Below are 13,671 nucleotides of genomic sequence, written 5' to 3'. Positions count from 1 at the left end.
TGGAGATGGGTTTGAACTTTTGATCGGTGAAGGAAGTGGATCCTTACCTAGTAGTGGTATTAGTTCTTTGGGAGAAACTAGCAAACATGTTTGTAGCGTTGCAACAGGAGAAAAAAATCAATGCATTTTGTCCAATAAGTATGGTAAGTGCCCACATTTCCACAACCTCTATTTCAACACTGCAGGGGAGCACTAATATAGTGTAAAAACTTAATATGCAATATTAGTAAGGCTTAAGTTCGTAATTCGACTTGCATGCCGCTAGCTGGAAAAGAGTAAACCCTGATGACGGGTAGCCGCCATGGTGCTGGTGCAAGGAGTCGCAACTGAATAATCGTATGCACAGAAATTGGGATAACATGCATGCAACCATCATATTATTTTTTTGGAACATAGACACTAGAGACGTCCGGCTTTAAATTAATAAAGCCACCAGGCAGCATCTACACATACTTAAGTCTTACAACCCGAATAAAACAAGTCATCGAGCCCAAGGCTCAGAATTAAGCAGTAACTGCCAGAAGTTCATGAGCACAAAAGCAGAGCATCAAATAGATAGATAGTTAAAAGTGAAGCTGGCATGATCAGGCAGTCGTCCCTTCTTGCCTCGCCTCACCATGGTCATCTTGATCAGCTCCGTAGTCTCGTTCATGCGATCGACGTCACGCTTCTTCCCCAACGGCGCCCATGCCTGAAGAAAAATGTGACATTTGAAGATGATATCAGCGGGGTGGGCCGGGAACTTGTGCTCAACCGTAATTTTGTTCCAAACCGACCAAAGAGCCCAAAGCAGCGCCCCAACGCATCTGCAAACTATCCTTGCATTGGCCCCTCTTTGCGCCGTTAAGATAGGAAGAACATCGTGGCTAGACTGTGGATTCCAATTTTGTTTGAAAGCGTCTCTAACCATACTCCACGCAAATCTAGCGAGCACGCATCCGAAGAACATGTGATTTGCGTTTTCCCCTAAACCGCAAGTGGTGCACGTTCCGTCCGCCGGCCCATTGCGTTTGGCCACATTGTCAGACGTTGGTAAGCGACTGCGGAATATTTGCCACAAGAAAATCTTGATTTTGAGAGGGATACCGGCCTTCCATAGCCCCCTAGCTATATCCAGCGTAGTACCTTCGGATGCAACCATCATATTCCAACATATAATTATTGGACCATACACATATATAGTTACTGGTAATAACTACTTGACTATACATAAAGTACGCATATGTGTGGGGCTGTGCAAATGAATTCAAGCAATGAGAAGCAAGATGGCGAGGCTAAACCCCATGGTCTGCAGAGAGGTGACGGTAGATATGGGCACATGCGGGGAAGTGTTGGTTGCACTTGGGCCATTGTCCGGGGCAGGCGACGACTAGGAGTAGTTAGGCATGACATCAATCATGACCTTCATGCCACACACGCAATGGTGAGGGAAGTTACATATGAAATAACGGGTGATGTGATATTGAGGGGTATGACATGATTCCAGAGCTGAGGGTGGCTTCTTAAGGTTGGCGAACATGTTTCGGGACAAATATTGTATAATACAAAAAGAATTTTTATTACTCATCCTCTAAAATGAATATGCAAAACGTGAAGCCTGAATACATACAACGTACGATATAATTACTTGACTATACATGTACACCACATATGCTTGATAGTAACAATGACTTCTATGTTTTTTTAGAGACGCACTCAAGCCATCAGACCGGCAACGGCAAGCAAGACGGCGAGGCCAAACCCTGTGGCCTCAATAGAGGTGGCGGCTGAGACAGGCACCGGTGGGGGTGCGTTGCTTGCACTAGGGCCGCTGGCCGGGGCCGGCGAGGAAGAGGACGAGCTTGGCACGACATCGATCTTGACCTTCATTCCCCCGGCGCAGTGGCCCGGGAAGCCGCAGAGGAAGTAGCGGGTGCCGGTGGCAGTGAGGGAGACAACATCATTCCCGGAGTTGAGGGTGGCGATGGGGCTGGCGGTGCTGCAGGAGTCGTAGTCGGCCTTGCTGACCTCGAGGACATCGTGTGCCTGAGGAGAGTATTTGAAGATGATTTGGTCGCCGGGGTGAAAGTTCCTGGAAGACGCCCAGGTGCTGTAGTTGGTGCTGAGGTCCCATTGACCACTTGGCTCGCCGACGTTGTAGATTGCCGCCGATGCGTTGCTCAGGATGGCCATCACGGACATGGCGAGGAGAATGGTTCTCATGGCAGCCATTGTGGTAGAAACTGAAAGATGAACTAGCAGAGGAGATTGTAAGCCAGGTGCTGTGTTGATCCTTTGAGCGGAGATTGTGTTTGCTTCTCTAGGTGTCTGTGTCGGGTCCTATATATACAATACAGGCTATGCCCAGGTGGGTTGAAGAAACGTGTGCGGTAGGTGGAAGGCTGGAAGCGTAGAATAGACTACAGATATCTGAATTTTGGACTTTGAATGTTTACGTGGGAACACAAGCAAGCTACGCAGCATGCAGCTACTACTTGGTCATCATAGTCAAACACGTATAGATATATAATACTGTAGATAATAGATCGACGGAAGTTCTGAAGACCGGGCCACGCTGCTGGCCTACTGACTGCTTCACGCGTTGCTTTCCTTTTCTTCAGTATCGACGCGGTCTACGCGATGTTGACTATCACAATCCACGTCCCTGCTTCGTCGATCAGCATTCAACTCGAACTTCTCTTCTCTCGAAAAAGAAAAACTTTTAACTTCCTTTATTAAATATATCATCTTTACTGCATGAATTTTGCGTTACAACTAACTATATTGCAGCCTTTAGTGATTTATTTTGCACCTTTCAAGTTTCAACGACAAAATAAGTCACAACCTCCAAATTAAAAGGCAAACGATGAACAAAATTACAATATTCTAATCAAAAAGTAAAGCTTTCATAACATATACAGTAAAGTTAACACGCTTCAAATTACATCCACAAAAAGAAAAACAAGTTTACAATCGGTAAAATGGAGCTTTCAGCTTGCAAGTTGAGCCGTACAATTGACCCACAGTGCATCATCCTGGATTGCGACATAACATCATCAAGTGAAAAAATATTGTGTGATGTATTATTACACTGAATTAAAGTTTATAAATATCCGCTATGTCTTGCCGGGAATATCTCTCCTCACACGCAAATTTGTAATTAAAATTTCATCACTTTGTGGTGCTTTGAGTAATTCATTCATATGGGGATCCTCTCCTTCGGTGATTGTTCACGGAATACCTAGACATATCATGGTGATGAGGAGTACATTTCATACTAGTGTTGGATAGATTTCTCCGGTCTAATTTCCAGCTTTCATACCACATACAATTATCACAATCAAGAATTAAAGCGTTCATGCCACATTCAATTATCACATTTAAAACTGGTAGAATGGAGCTTTCAGCCTGCAACCAAGTAAACTTTATCTAGAATGAAAGGCCATATTTATCTTGGCGGCAACGGTAGAAATTTGTTTTGGATCTCAGGATCTATATCCTCCATGTAACCTATTCCTGAAAAATTCTAAAATAAGTTTTGAAGTGGCAAAAAAATCCGAAAACAATTTCACACGCATGCATTGATGTGTTTGACGCATGTGTAAAATTACATTATGAGATACTTTAACATGTCATTAAAAAGGCAAACACATGTATTTGAAAATACTTGTTTTACTAGAATCAGTCCACAATATGAAAATCGTCCGTAAAAGGTCTCTATGTAGCAAAACCTATATATATATATTATATATATATATATATATATATATATATATATATATATATATATATATATATATATATTTCTTATGAAACATGAGCAACTATTATTGACCACAGATATTATTATAGTTGACGACGATCACTGTGCTTTTCTTGGACAGATTGTACACTGGTGTGTGGTCCTTTGTGTCCGCGATCCAAATCTAGGCACGCAACAGGCCTCCGGCGGCACGTTTGTACCGTGCACCTATGCAGAGTGTTCGGCTGCACAGGGGCTCCAAATCAATAGGGCCTCTAATTTTCTATGTAATAGAGTAGTGATAATGACTAATTTAGATCTTATTAATTTAGGTATATAGGTTAACATTATAGTGAACAAATGTAACATTTGTACTTGATATTAAATTAGTACATATAATTAAATCATTCCGAATAAAATATGATTTATAAAAATAATGCTTTGGACACTTGGATCTAGATATATGGATCGTGATAGTCTACGTCATGTCTTCTAGACGGAGTCAATACTGAAGAAAAAGGAAAGGAACGCGTGAAAAGGTCAGCAGGCCAACAACATAGTCCGTCTTCACATCCTCAGTCTATGATGACAGTTTGATTTAGGGTTGCGTGGGGCATAGCCTCCACATATCTCGTATATATATAAGACCAACAATACAGAGTTAGATTACAATACGACAGGTATAAGACGTTTCCAACACACCCCCTCAATCTGAACCACTACTACATAGAAGGTTCAGATTGGACCGGAAACGTTCTAACATCTGTCGTGTGACCGGTTTAGTAAATACATCAGTCAGTTGGTCATTAGTCGAGATAAACCTGACATCTAAAACACCAGAAGCAACGCGCTCAAGCACAAAATGAAAATCTATCTCTATGTGCTTGGTTTTTGCGTGAAAGACTGGGTTTGCCGTCAGGTATGTAGCCCCAAGATTACCACACCATAGAATGGCGGTACGCTGCTTGAAAACCCCAAGCTCCTTGAGTAAGATATCCACCCAGATTGCTTCAGCTGCTCCATTAGGTAAAGCTTTGTATTCTGCCTCCGTACTTGATCTGGAGACAGTTGGCTGTTTCTTGGAACTCCATGAGACAAGATTGGAGCCAACAACCACAGCAAAACCACTAGTGGAACGGCGATCATCAATGCATCCAGCCCAATCAGCATCCGTGAAAATACTGACACCAGTGGAAGGAGATTTACGAATCCTCAATCCCGTACTCAAAGTCCCTTTGACATAACGCAATATACGCTTGACAGCTTCCCAATGCTCATTAGTTGGTTGTGATAAATACTGACAAACCTTGTTGACTGCAAAGGACAGGTCGGGACGAGTGAGCGTTAAATACCGAAGTCCTCCAACAATGCTGCGATATCGAGTGGCATCCTCAACACCCAAAGGGGTGCCGACCTCACGAGCCAGGTGCTCAGTGGCAGATAATGGTGTAGAGGTAGGCCTACAATTCTCCATACTCACACGATGAAGAAGATCAAGTGCATACTTTCTTTGAGTCAACGTCATGCCCCCAGAATTGAAGGACGCTTCAAGCCCCAAGAAATAATGGAGAGGACCAAGATCCTTGATAGGAAAACTGTCGGAGATGGATCGCACCAAACGATCAACTGCAGCCGGAGTGGAGCCAGCAATCACAATATCATCAACATACACAAGCATGTATATCTGAACGCCATGCGCAGCAAAGACGAATAGAGAGGCGTCCGCCTTTGAAGCAACAAAACCAAGCTGAAGAAGGCGAGCACTGAGACGAGCATACCAAGCACGTTGCGACTGTTTGAGACCATAAAGAGCTCGTTGCAACTTGCACACATGCGAAGGAAACCGGGCATCTTCAAAACCTGGTGGTTGCTGCATATAAAAGTCTCAGAAAGAAAGCCATGAAGAAATGCATTGCTAACATCAATCTGCCTCAAGCTCCATCCGCGAGAAACAGCAAGCGAAAGAACCAGACGGATAGTAGTCGGTTTTACCACGGGGCTGAAGGTATCACCATAGTCAAGACCGTGCTGTTGAGTAAAACCACGAGCGATGAGGCGAGCCTTGTGATTGTCAACAGACCCATCGGCATGTTGCTTCGTCTTGAAAACCCACTTACTGCCAACAATGTTAACGCCAGGTGGTCGAGGGACCAAGACCCAAGTGCCGTTTTGACGAAGCGCTGCAAACTCAGCAGCCATAGCATCACGCCACGCCGGCTCACAGAGAGCATCACGATGTGACACCGGTGTCGCAAAGAAAGCACGACGAAGAGGATTATACCGCACCGTCCCATCAGTAAACTCCTTGTCACGACGAGTAGCATCACGGGTACGAGTGACCATAGGATGAGGGTGCTCGACGGGCGGAGGCGTACACGAGGACGGCGACACTGCTGGACTTGGCGACGGTGTCACAGGAGCTGGCGAAACCGGTTCATGGGCCGGCTCATGGGCCGGCGGAGCGCAGGGGGAAGCAGCCGCTGCACCCGGCGCTGGTGAAACCGGTTGTCGGGCCGGAGAGGCGCAGGTGGGCACTGGCGAAGCTGGTGCACGGGCAGGCGAGGAGCCAGCCGCAGCACCAGGCGGTGCAGACCCTGCATGCGTAGGCGGGGACCCCGCCTGGGAAGCCGCGCTGCCATGCACGTCGAGCGGCGTATCGACCGTGTCCAGACGCGGAAAATCTTGCACAGGAAAGGACCTGGCTAGGCCAGAGGTATTAGTAGCCAAGTAGGTTAGGTCGTAATTACGCACATGAGCACTCGTAGCCGGTTCTGTGGATGGAAAAGATATAGCCTCGTCAAGTGTAGACACATCGACAGTGACACCGGGAGTAGCAAACGGAAAGACAGACTCGTCAAAGATAACGTCACGCGAGATGTATATACGACCCGTAGAACGATCAAGACACTTGTACCCCTTATGCATAGGACTATATCCAAGGAAAACACACATCTTGGATCGAAACTCTAGTTTGTGTGAGTTATACTTCCGCAAACTAGGCCAACAAGCGCACCCAAAAATATGAAGGAAAGAATAATGGGTGGAATTTTCAGAAGACGATGAATAGGAGTATCTTGACCAAGCACAGGGGTGGGCATGCGGTTAATGAGATAACACGCAGTCAGAAAAGCTTCATCCCAAAAACGTAAAGGGAGAGACGAGTGAGCCAACAAAGCAAGACCAGTTTCAACCAAGTGTCGGTGTTTTCGCTCGGCAATACCGTTCTGTTGGGAGGTGTGAGGGCAAGAGACTCGGTGAGAGATGCCCGTACGAAGAAAATAACGGTGCAGCTTATGGTATTCACCATCCCAATCAGATTGGACAGCTTTAAGCTTAGCATCCAAAAGGCGCTCAACATGTGCTTGAAAAGCATAGAACGCCTGTTCAACATCAGACTTATGTTTTAGTAGATAGATCCAGCAAAAACAGGAGTAGTCGTCAATAAAGCTCACATAATACTTGTACCCCCCAGAGGAGGCACGAGCAGGGCCCCAAACATCGGTATGAACTAATTCAAGAGGCATAGTGGACACACGAGCAGAAGCAGTATAAGATAGTTGACGACTTTTACCACATTGACAAGCATCACAAACTAAAGCAGAAGTATCTGAGGATGAACACTCTAGATCATTATTCCTAACAATGGAACTGACGACATTTTTGGACGGATGACCGAGACGCTGATGCCACTGAGATGATGAGACACGGACGCTGGATGACGCTTGACGCTCGGACTCATGTGAAGCTCGTCCGAGTGGAAGAGGGTAGAGCCCTCCTCTGCTTCTACCTCGAAGAAGAATTCTCCTGGTGGCTTTGTCCTTAACAAGGAAAAAATGTTTATGAAATTCAATGAAGATACGATTATCTGACACAAGACAATAGACTGATAGAAGATGTTGGCTAATATTAGGAACGTGTAAAATATTGTTCAGGCGAAGAGAAGAACCAGCTAAAGTCGAGTGCCCAATATGCGAAATAGACAAACCTAAGCTGTTGGCCACCTGAACCTGATCATGGCCGCCGTAGCGCTCGCAGAACTGAAGACGCTCCAGGTCACTAGTCAGGTGATCCGTGGTGCCGGAGTCCAGAACCCAGTGCGTGGAGTTGTTGGAGGAGGTCGATGCATTATATGCCGAGCGGCCATTGCCGCTGGAGTAGTCTGAATCGAAGCGCTTCTTGCAGGTGTCGGCTTCGTGACCCCAATTCTTGCAAATCTGGCACCTCGGGCGCCAGCGACGATTGCCGTTGCGGCCGTTGCCGCCTCCTCCACCGCCGTTATTACCACGGTTGTCCTGGCCGCCGTGCTGGTAGCCCTTCCCCTGTTGCTGCGGGTAGCCTCCAGCGGGGCGGACGTCGGCGGCGCGACCAGTGTCGGATGCTCGAGGATGGTTGACGGGGGCGGGAGCACCGGATCGTGCCACGGCGTTGGCCGACGAGGTCCACTCCTCATCGTCGGCCTGCTGCGACAGCTGCAACGCTTCATAATTGAGAACCATGGAGTAGAACTCAGCCAGCGTGACCGGGGTGACCACGACGCTGAGCGAAGCCGCGATCGGGTTGAAGGCCTTGCCCAATCTGGTGAGCATGTAGTCAATGATCTCGTCATCAGCGAGGGGGGATCCAGCGGAGGCCATGGCGTCGGCAAGAGCCTTCACCTTGTGCATGTACTCGCCGGCAGTCATGTCGTTCTTCTTCAGCGACTGAATCTGTCGCCGAATGTGCCGAACCCCGGCACGGTTCTGCGCGCTGAACATGGCGTGGATAGAGATCCACGCGGAAGCAGCGGACTTGCAGCTGATCAGCTGAGACGCAATGTCCTCCGTCATGGAGGAGAGGAGCATCCCGAGGACCTTCTGGTCCTGCATCCACCACGTTGCATACGCAGGGTTTGCCACAGTGGTGGCGGCATCACCCGCCCCCTGGGAGATGGTTGTGGGCGGAGCAGCGACAGAGCCGTCGAGGTAGCCATGGAGAGAAGCACCGGAGAGATGCATCACGGTGAGGGTTCGGCATAGCGGGAAGTTGCCGCGATCAAATCGTACGTCAAGGGAAGGCGCGATGGACGGGATTGGCGCCGTCGCGGCCGGAGGCGTCACCACCAGGCCAATAATCAGTTGCATCGCTGCGGAAGAGGATCCAGACGCCATCGAGCAGAAGCTTCAGCAAAACCGGGCGACGACGCAAGAAGTGATCGTGCGAGCGGCGACGCGAGATGGGCGGGCGGCGCGGCTTCGACGGGATCGAATCGGGCGTGGATAGACGCAATGTACGCGACGAGATCGACGGAGTTGCGCGTACGATCTGAGCAGCGGACTTGCAGCGGAATATGTGCGGCTTCGACAAGTTGCGACGGCGCGATGGAAAAAAGAGACGCTGTTACCAAGTTTGATTTAGGGTTGCGTGGGGCATAGCCTCCACATATCTCGTATATATATATAAGACCAACAATACAGAGTTAGATTACAATACGACAGGTATAAGACGTTTCCAACAATGACCAAGTACGTACCAGCTGCATGCGTAGCTTGCTTGTGTTCCCATCTACACAACATTCAAAGTCCAAAATCAAGCAGGTACACACACTCGACGCTTCCACCAACCTCACACGTTTCTCCAACCCACCCGGGCATAGCCTGTACAGTATAAATAGGACCCGACACAGCCGCCTAGGAAGCAAACGCATTCTCCGGTCAAGGATCAATACAACACCTCCCTTATAATCTCCTCTGCAAGCTCTGCTTCCATTTCCAACCGCAATGGCTACAAGGAGAACCATTCTTCTCGCCATGGCTGCCATGGTCATCCTGAGCACGGCGTCTGCGGCAATCTACAATGTGGGCGAGCCGGGCGGCGCATGGGACCTCAGCACCAACTACGGCATTTGGGCGTCCTCTAGGAACTTCCAAACCGGCGACCAAATCGTCTTCAAGTACTCCACCCAGGCACACGATGTTCTTGAGGTCAGCAAGGCCGACTATGACTCATGCAGCACCGCCAGCCCCGTCATCACCTTCAACTCCGGGAATGATGTTGTAACCCTCGTCGCCACCGGCACCCGCTACTTCATTTGCGGTTTCCCTAGTCATTGTGCGGGCGGCATGAAGGTTAAGATTGATGTCATGCCAGGCTCCTCCTCTACGTCACCCGCCCCGGCCAGCGGCCCAAGTGCAACCAACGGGCCCCCGCCGACACCTGTCTCCACTGCCACCAATGTGGAGGCCACCGGGTTTGGCCTCGCCGTTTTGCTTGCCGTTGTTGGCCTCATGGCTTGAGTGCATCTCCACATTCACAGGCACATGTGTACTTTATGTTTAGCTAAGAAATTATTACTAGCAATTATCTGTGTGTATAGCCAAGTAGTTATGTGTATGTTGGACGTATTTGGGCTTTGCGTTTTACTGATTCATTTAGGAGGATTTGTTCAAAAGGATTATTTTGGTCTTATACAACATTTGTCCTGAAACACGTTCATTCTAAACCATAAGAGCCCAGACTTCCGTAACATAAACTTGTATTACAGAAAGATATACACATAGATTAGACATGCAATTAGTCTGCCCCGATTGTAAATGAATTGTCCCAAAGAACCAGCTGCCACAAATGGTGAAGAACAATTAGGATGGCCCCGCCCCGAACATACTTGAGCTATAAAAATATACATGCAGCATTGGGTGAAAGTGTTCCATCCTGGGATAGATAGGTCATGGCCCACGCGGCACGGCGCAGCATTTCACCTCCGGATCCGCCACCTCCATTGGAACCGGATGCTGCTCCTCTTCCTCCTCCTCGTCCTGCTACTCTGGCGAGTCCGGAGGCAGGCCAGCTACGATGCGGGCGGCATGCCTCGCCCCGATTTCCTCCTCGATCCGGAAGCGGCGCTCCGGCGTGAGCATAGCATAGGTCATCTTCTTTTATCGGGCCAGGGCGGACGACGAGGGAAGAGGGAGATGGACAAGGAGAGAAATGTGCTCCGGCTGGAACAACAGAGAGGGCAGAAGAGGTTGTGGCTAGAGTTGGGGACGTCGGCCGGCTCAAATAGCCGGACTTTGGCCTCGGGCGCCGAGCCAAAGCGACGCCACACGGCGGTCGCACCTCACCGGAGGAGAAGCCCGTTGAGCTGTTGGGTTTCACTGCGATTTCCGTGTCGAACCCGGTCGTCAGTCCGACATGACGGATGCGCCTGGACGTCTCAGGCCTATTTGGGGCACCCGTCTGGGTCTTTTTTTTTACCACTAACTGACCGGACCATCCGCCCGGATGTATCAGAGGGCTTTAGAGTGTCCGGCTATAGATGTTCTTACCTAGCATAAAGATGCTATGGCATGTAACGACAAATAGTCCAAATAGACCAGAGACTTCTGTCCAACGTTGGTGCACATGTCCCGTTTCCGTCTCCCGTGTACTTATCCTTCAAGAAAATTGGTACAACTCACTAATCAGATTTGCTCCCAATTTCAAAGCATGCTCAAATTTACCCCTCTACCGTCAGTTGCACTTATAGAAATGCCCTTCCGTACCGTTACCGTCCAGTCAAAGGCCTTTGACCGTTTTCTGGGCGTTTGCTTGACAATTTTGCCCCTTCTTACACGTGGGCCCTAAAAGAGAAAATAAAAAACACTCTTTCTCTAGCTTACATGTGGGACTTAATAAATAAAATATAAAAAATAAAGGGAAAAACTCTCCCCTCCCTACCTCACCTGTCTCTCTCTCACCTCCGACGGAGCCCATGTCCTATCCACGGCGTCGCCGGGGTGTGGCGCCGCACGGCTCCGACTCCTTCCCTCCCCGTTGCAGTCCCCCATCCCCCGCCCCTCCTCTCCCCCTCCCCGGCCCCTCTTTTCTCTCAGCCGTGCGACGAAATCGTGCTCCATCAGAATCATGGCCGTCCGCCCTGGTGCTGTTCGTCGTGCACGCGGCTAACAGGAACCCCACGACCCGTAACGTTGTCCATACAATCCGCCTGTCCGTCCTCGACTACCACACCGAATGAATTGAAGTATAACGCCCCCAATCATTATGGTTGATATCATCTTCTCCCCCTCCGGTGATGCTTGATCGCGCCCCGATCTCCTCATCTCGCCGTCCCTGTGCTTTCTCTTGGCTGCTTCGTCGAGATCTGATGCTTCCAGAACCTGTGGACCCCTCGATGCGGAGCCTTTCATTCCCGAGCCACCATGGCCGCGTTGCCTCGCTCCGCCGTTCGCCATGGACGAAGAGGTCATCGCTCTGGTGAATCCCAGGCCTCCTGGATCGCGCCTTCGTCAAATAAGTGAGAGTTTTCTCACGTTCTTGAGTCCGCTCCCCCTCTGTATTGTAGCTTGCCCGTGCGTAACATGTTGCGCCGTTTCCACGGGACCTTGTCGCCGGCGAGCTTCCCGGCTGCTCTGCGAACTCCTAGTGCCCTTGTCGAGCACCTCGCGACCCCGCCTTGCTTCTGGACCATTCGCAGCTCCCCGTCGCGTTCTCCCTCACAATCTCGAATCTCGAGCCGACCCCGGAGTGCCGGTGCTCGCCGGAGTTCAAAGTCCGTCATGTACATGAAAGGTGGGCCCGAGCTTGTTACTTATATTAGGGATAAACCATTTTATTATAGTTCTTAACGACCCTATTAGAGCCGCTGACTAGTGGGCCCACCCCTAAAATAATTAAGTGAATAACATTTTATAAATTGATATTTTTTCATTTCGGTCCCACGTGTAAGTGAGACAAGCAAACAGAGGAAGAGAGAGAGAACTTATACTTTTTATTTTTCTATGAGTGGGTCCCACACGTCAGTGACGTATGGAGGGAGGGGTAGAAATGTCCAAAACACGCCCCGTTGACGGTCAAAGGCCTTTGACTTAACAGTAACAACATGGAAGGGCATTTCTATAAGTGTAACTAACGGCAGAGGGGCAAATTTGAGTAGTGGGTTCAAGTTAGGGGTAGAAATGGAAATGTCCCTTTCATAAATGTAACGATGATGCAATGCATGATCCTCCATGGTTTTTTAAATTTGAAATCTTTTTATAAGTTGCCTAAAACTGTTTCTCTCTTTGTTGTTTTATTTATTCATCACCTAACATTACTTCCTATTTCTCTCCAGATTTATATGGTCAATGTACATGGTAAATGGCCAGTGTGTGGTGAGCTTGTATAATGAATTTCTATCTGGTAAATGCTGGTTACTGGGTAGGTATAATGTTGTCTCTGGTGGGTGTGTGGATTTTTGTTCCTTCCAGATTACTTGATATAGGCTACTTGGTAAATGTTTACTGAGTCATTTTTCGTTTAAGCTACATCTGTCATTTTTCGTTTACCTCAGCAGGTGAAACCACCGTTTATTATTACTTGTATCACGAGACTGGAGTTATCTCAAAACTACTTAAACTCCATCTCCTTTACCATAAAAAATTACTTCATGTACGTTGAAGATTATTGAGCATCAAGACTTAAATAAACATCATGGTACAAGAAAAGCCGAGCAAATTGGAAAAATCAAACTTGGATGTTGGATCTCTGACTTTGGAAAAATATAAATATAGAAAAGTAACGAAATTCAGTTTTTTTTGTTTCTATGTATTTTAACATATTGATTAGTAGTTTCGAAAAAGGCTTTCGCACTGCTTTATATATAAAGCAATGACCAACAGCAACCCGATACAAACACACCCCCACAACACACGCACACACCCAAGACAAGATACAAGGCGCTGAGCGCAACAACACCACCCTAAGCACACAAGAGCAGCCGGGGTCCTCGACCGTGAACACGCCACCGCGAAGAGATGAAGCCGCATATGATGAACCGTGGGCTCCAAGGCGATGCCTTCAGGAAGGATACGACACCGGAGTGCCGCCACCGCCCGACCCGAGGGTCAGAGTTTCCCTGGAGCGACACGACGGGCAATGAGAGCCGCGACGACGCCCTCAAGAAGGTAACGAGCTTCGCCGCCGCCGGACCGTCCGAA

General features: G+C 48.5%; 2 protein-coding genes across 2 annotated transcripts; one reads left to right on the top strand and one right to left on the bottom strand.

Moving 5' to 3' along the window:
• Positions 1-1,539: 1,539 nt before the first annotated feature.
• LOC123186503 (mavicyanin) lies at positions 1,540-2,280 on the bottom strand. The gene has a single exon (XM_044598262.1). It carries the CDS (start codon positions 2,209-2,211, stop codon positions 1,696-1,698), a length of 516 nt encoding a protein of 171 aa, XP_044454197.1. The 5' UTR covers positions 2,212-2,280; the 3' UTR covers positions 1,540-1,695.
• Positions 2,281-9,415: 7,135 nt separating this feature from the next.
• LOC123186502 (mavicyanin-like) lies at positions 9,416-10,129 on the top strand. The gene has a single exon (XM_044598261.1). The coding sequence runs from the start codon at positions 9,478-9,480 to the stop codon at positions 9,991-9,993; it is 516 nt and encodes a 171-aa protein (XP_044454196.1). The 5' UTR covers positions 9,416-9,477; the 3' UTR covers positions 9,994-10,129.
• Positions 10,130-13,671: the final 3,542 nt, after the last annotated feature.

This window comes from Triticum aestivum, chromosome 2A (assembly GCF_018294505.1).
Source record: "Triticum aestivum cultivar Chinese Spring chromosome 2A, IWGSC CS RefSeq v2.1, whole genome shotgun sequence".
Classification (NCBI taxonomy): Eukaryota; Viridiplantae; Streptophyta; class Magnoliopsida; order Poales; family Poaceae; genus Triticum; species Triticum aestivum.
This window is presented reverse-complemented; position numbering and strand designations above follow the sequence as displayed.

Excerpts from the sequence above, each read along its gene's own strand:
- LOC123186502 (XM_044598261.1), top strand. The coding sequence starts at position 9,478 with ATGGCTACAAGGAGAACCATTCTTCTCGCCATGGCTGCCATGGTCATC.
- LOC123186503 (XM_044598262.1), bottom strand. The coding sequence starts at position 2,211 with ATGGCTGCCATGAGAACCATTCTCCTCGCCATGTCCGTGATGGCCATC.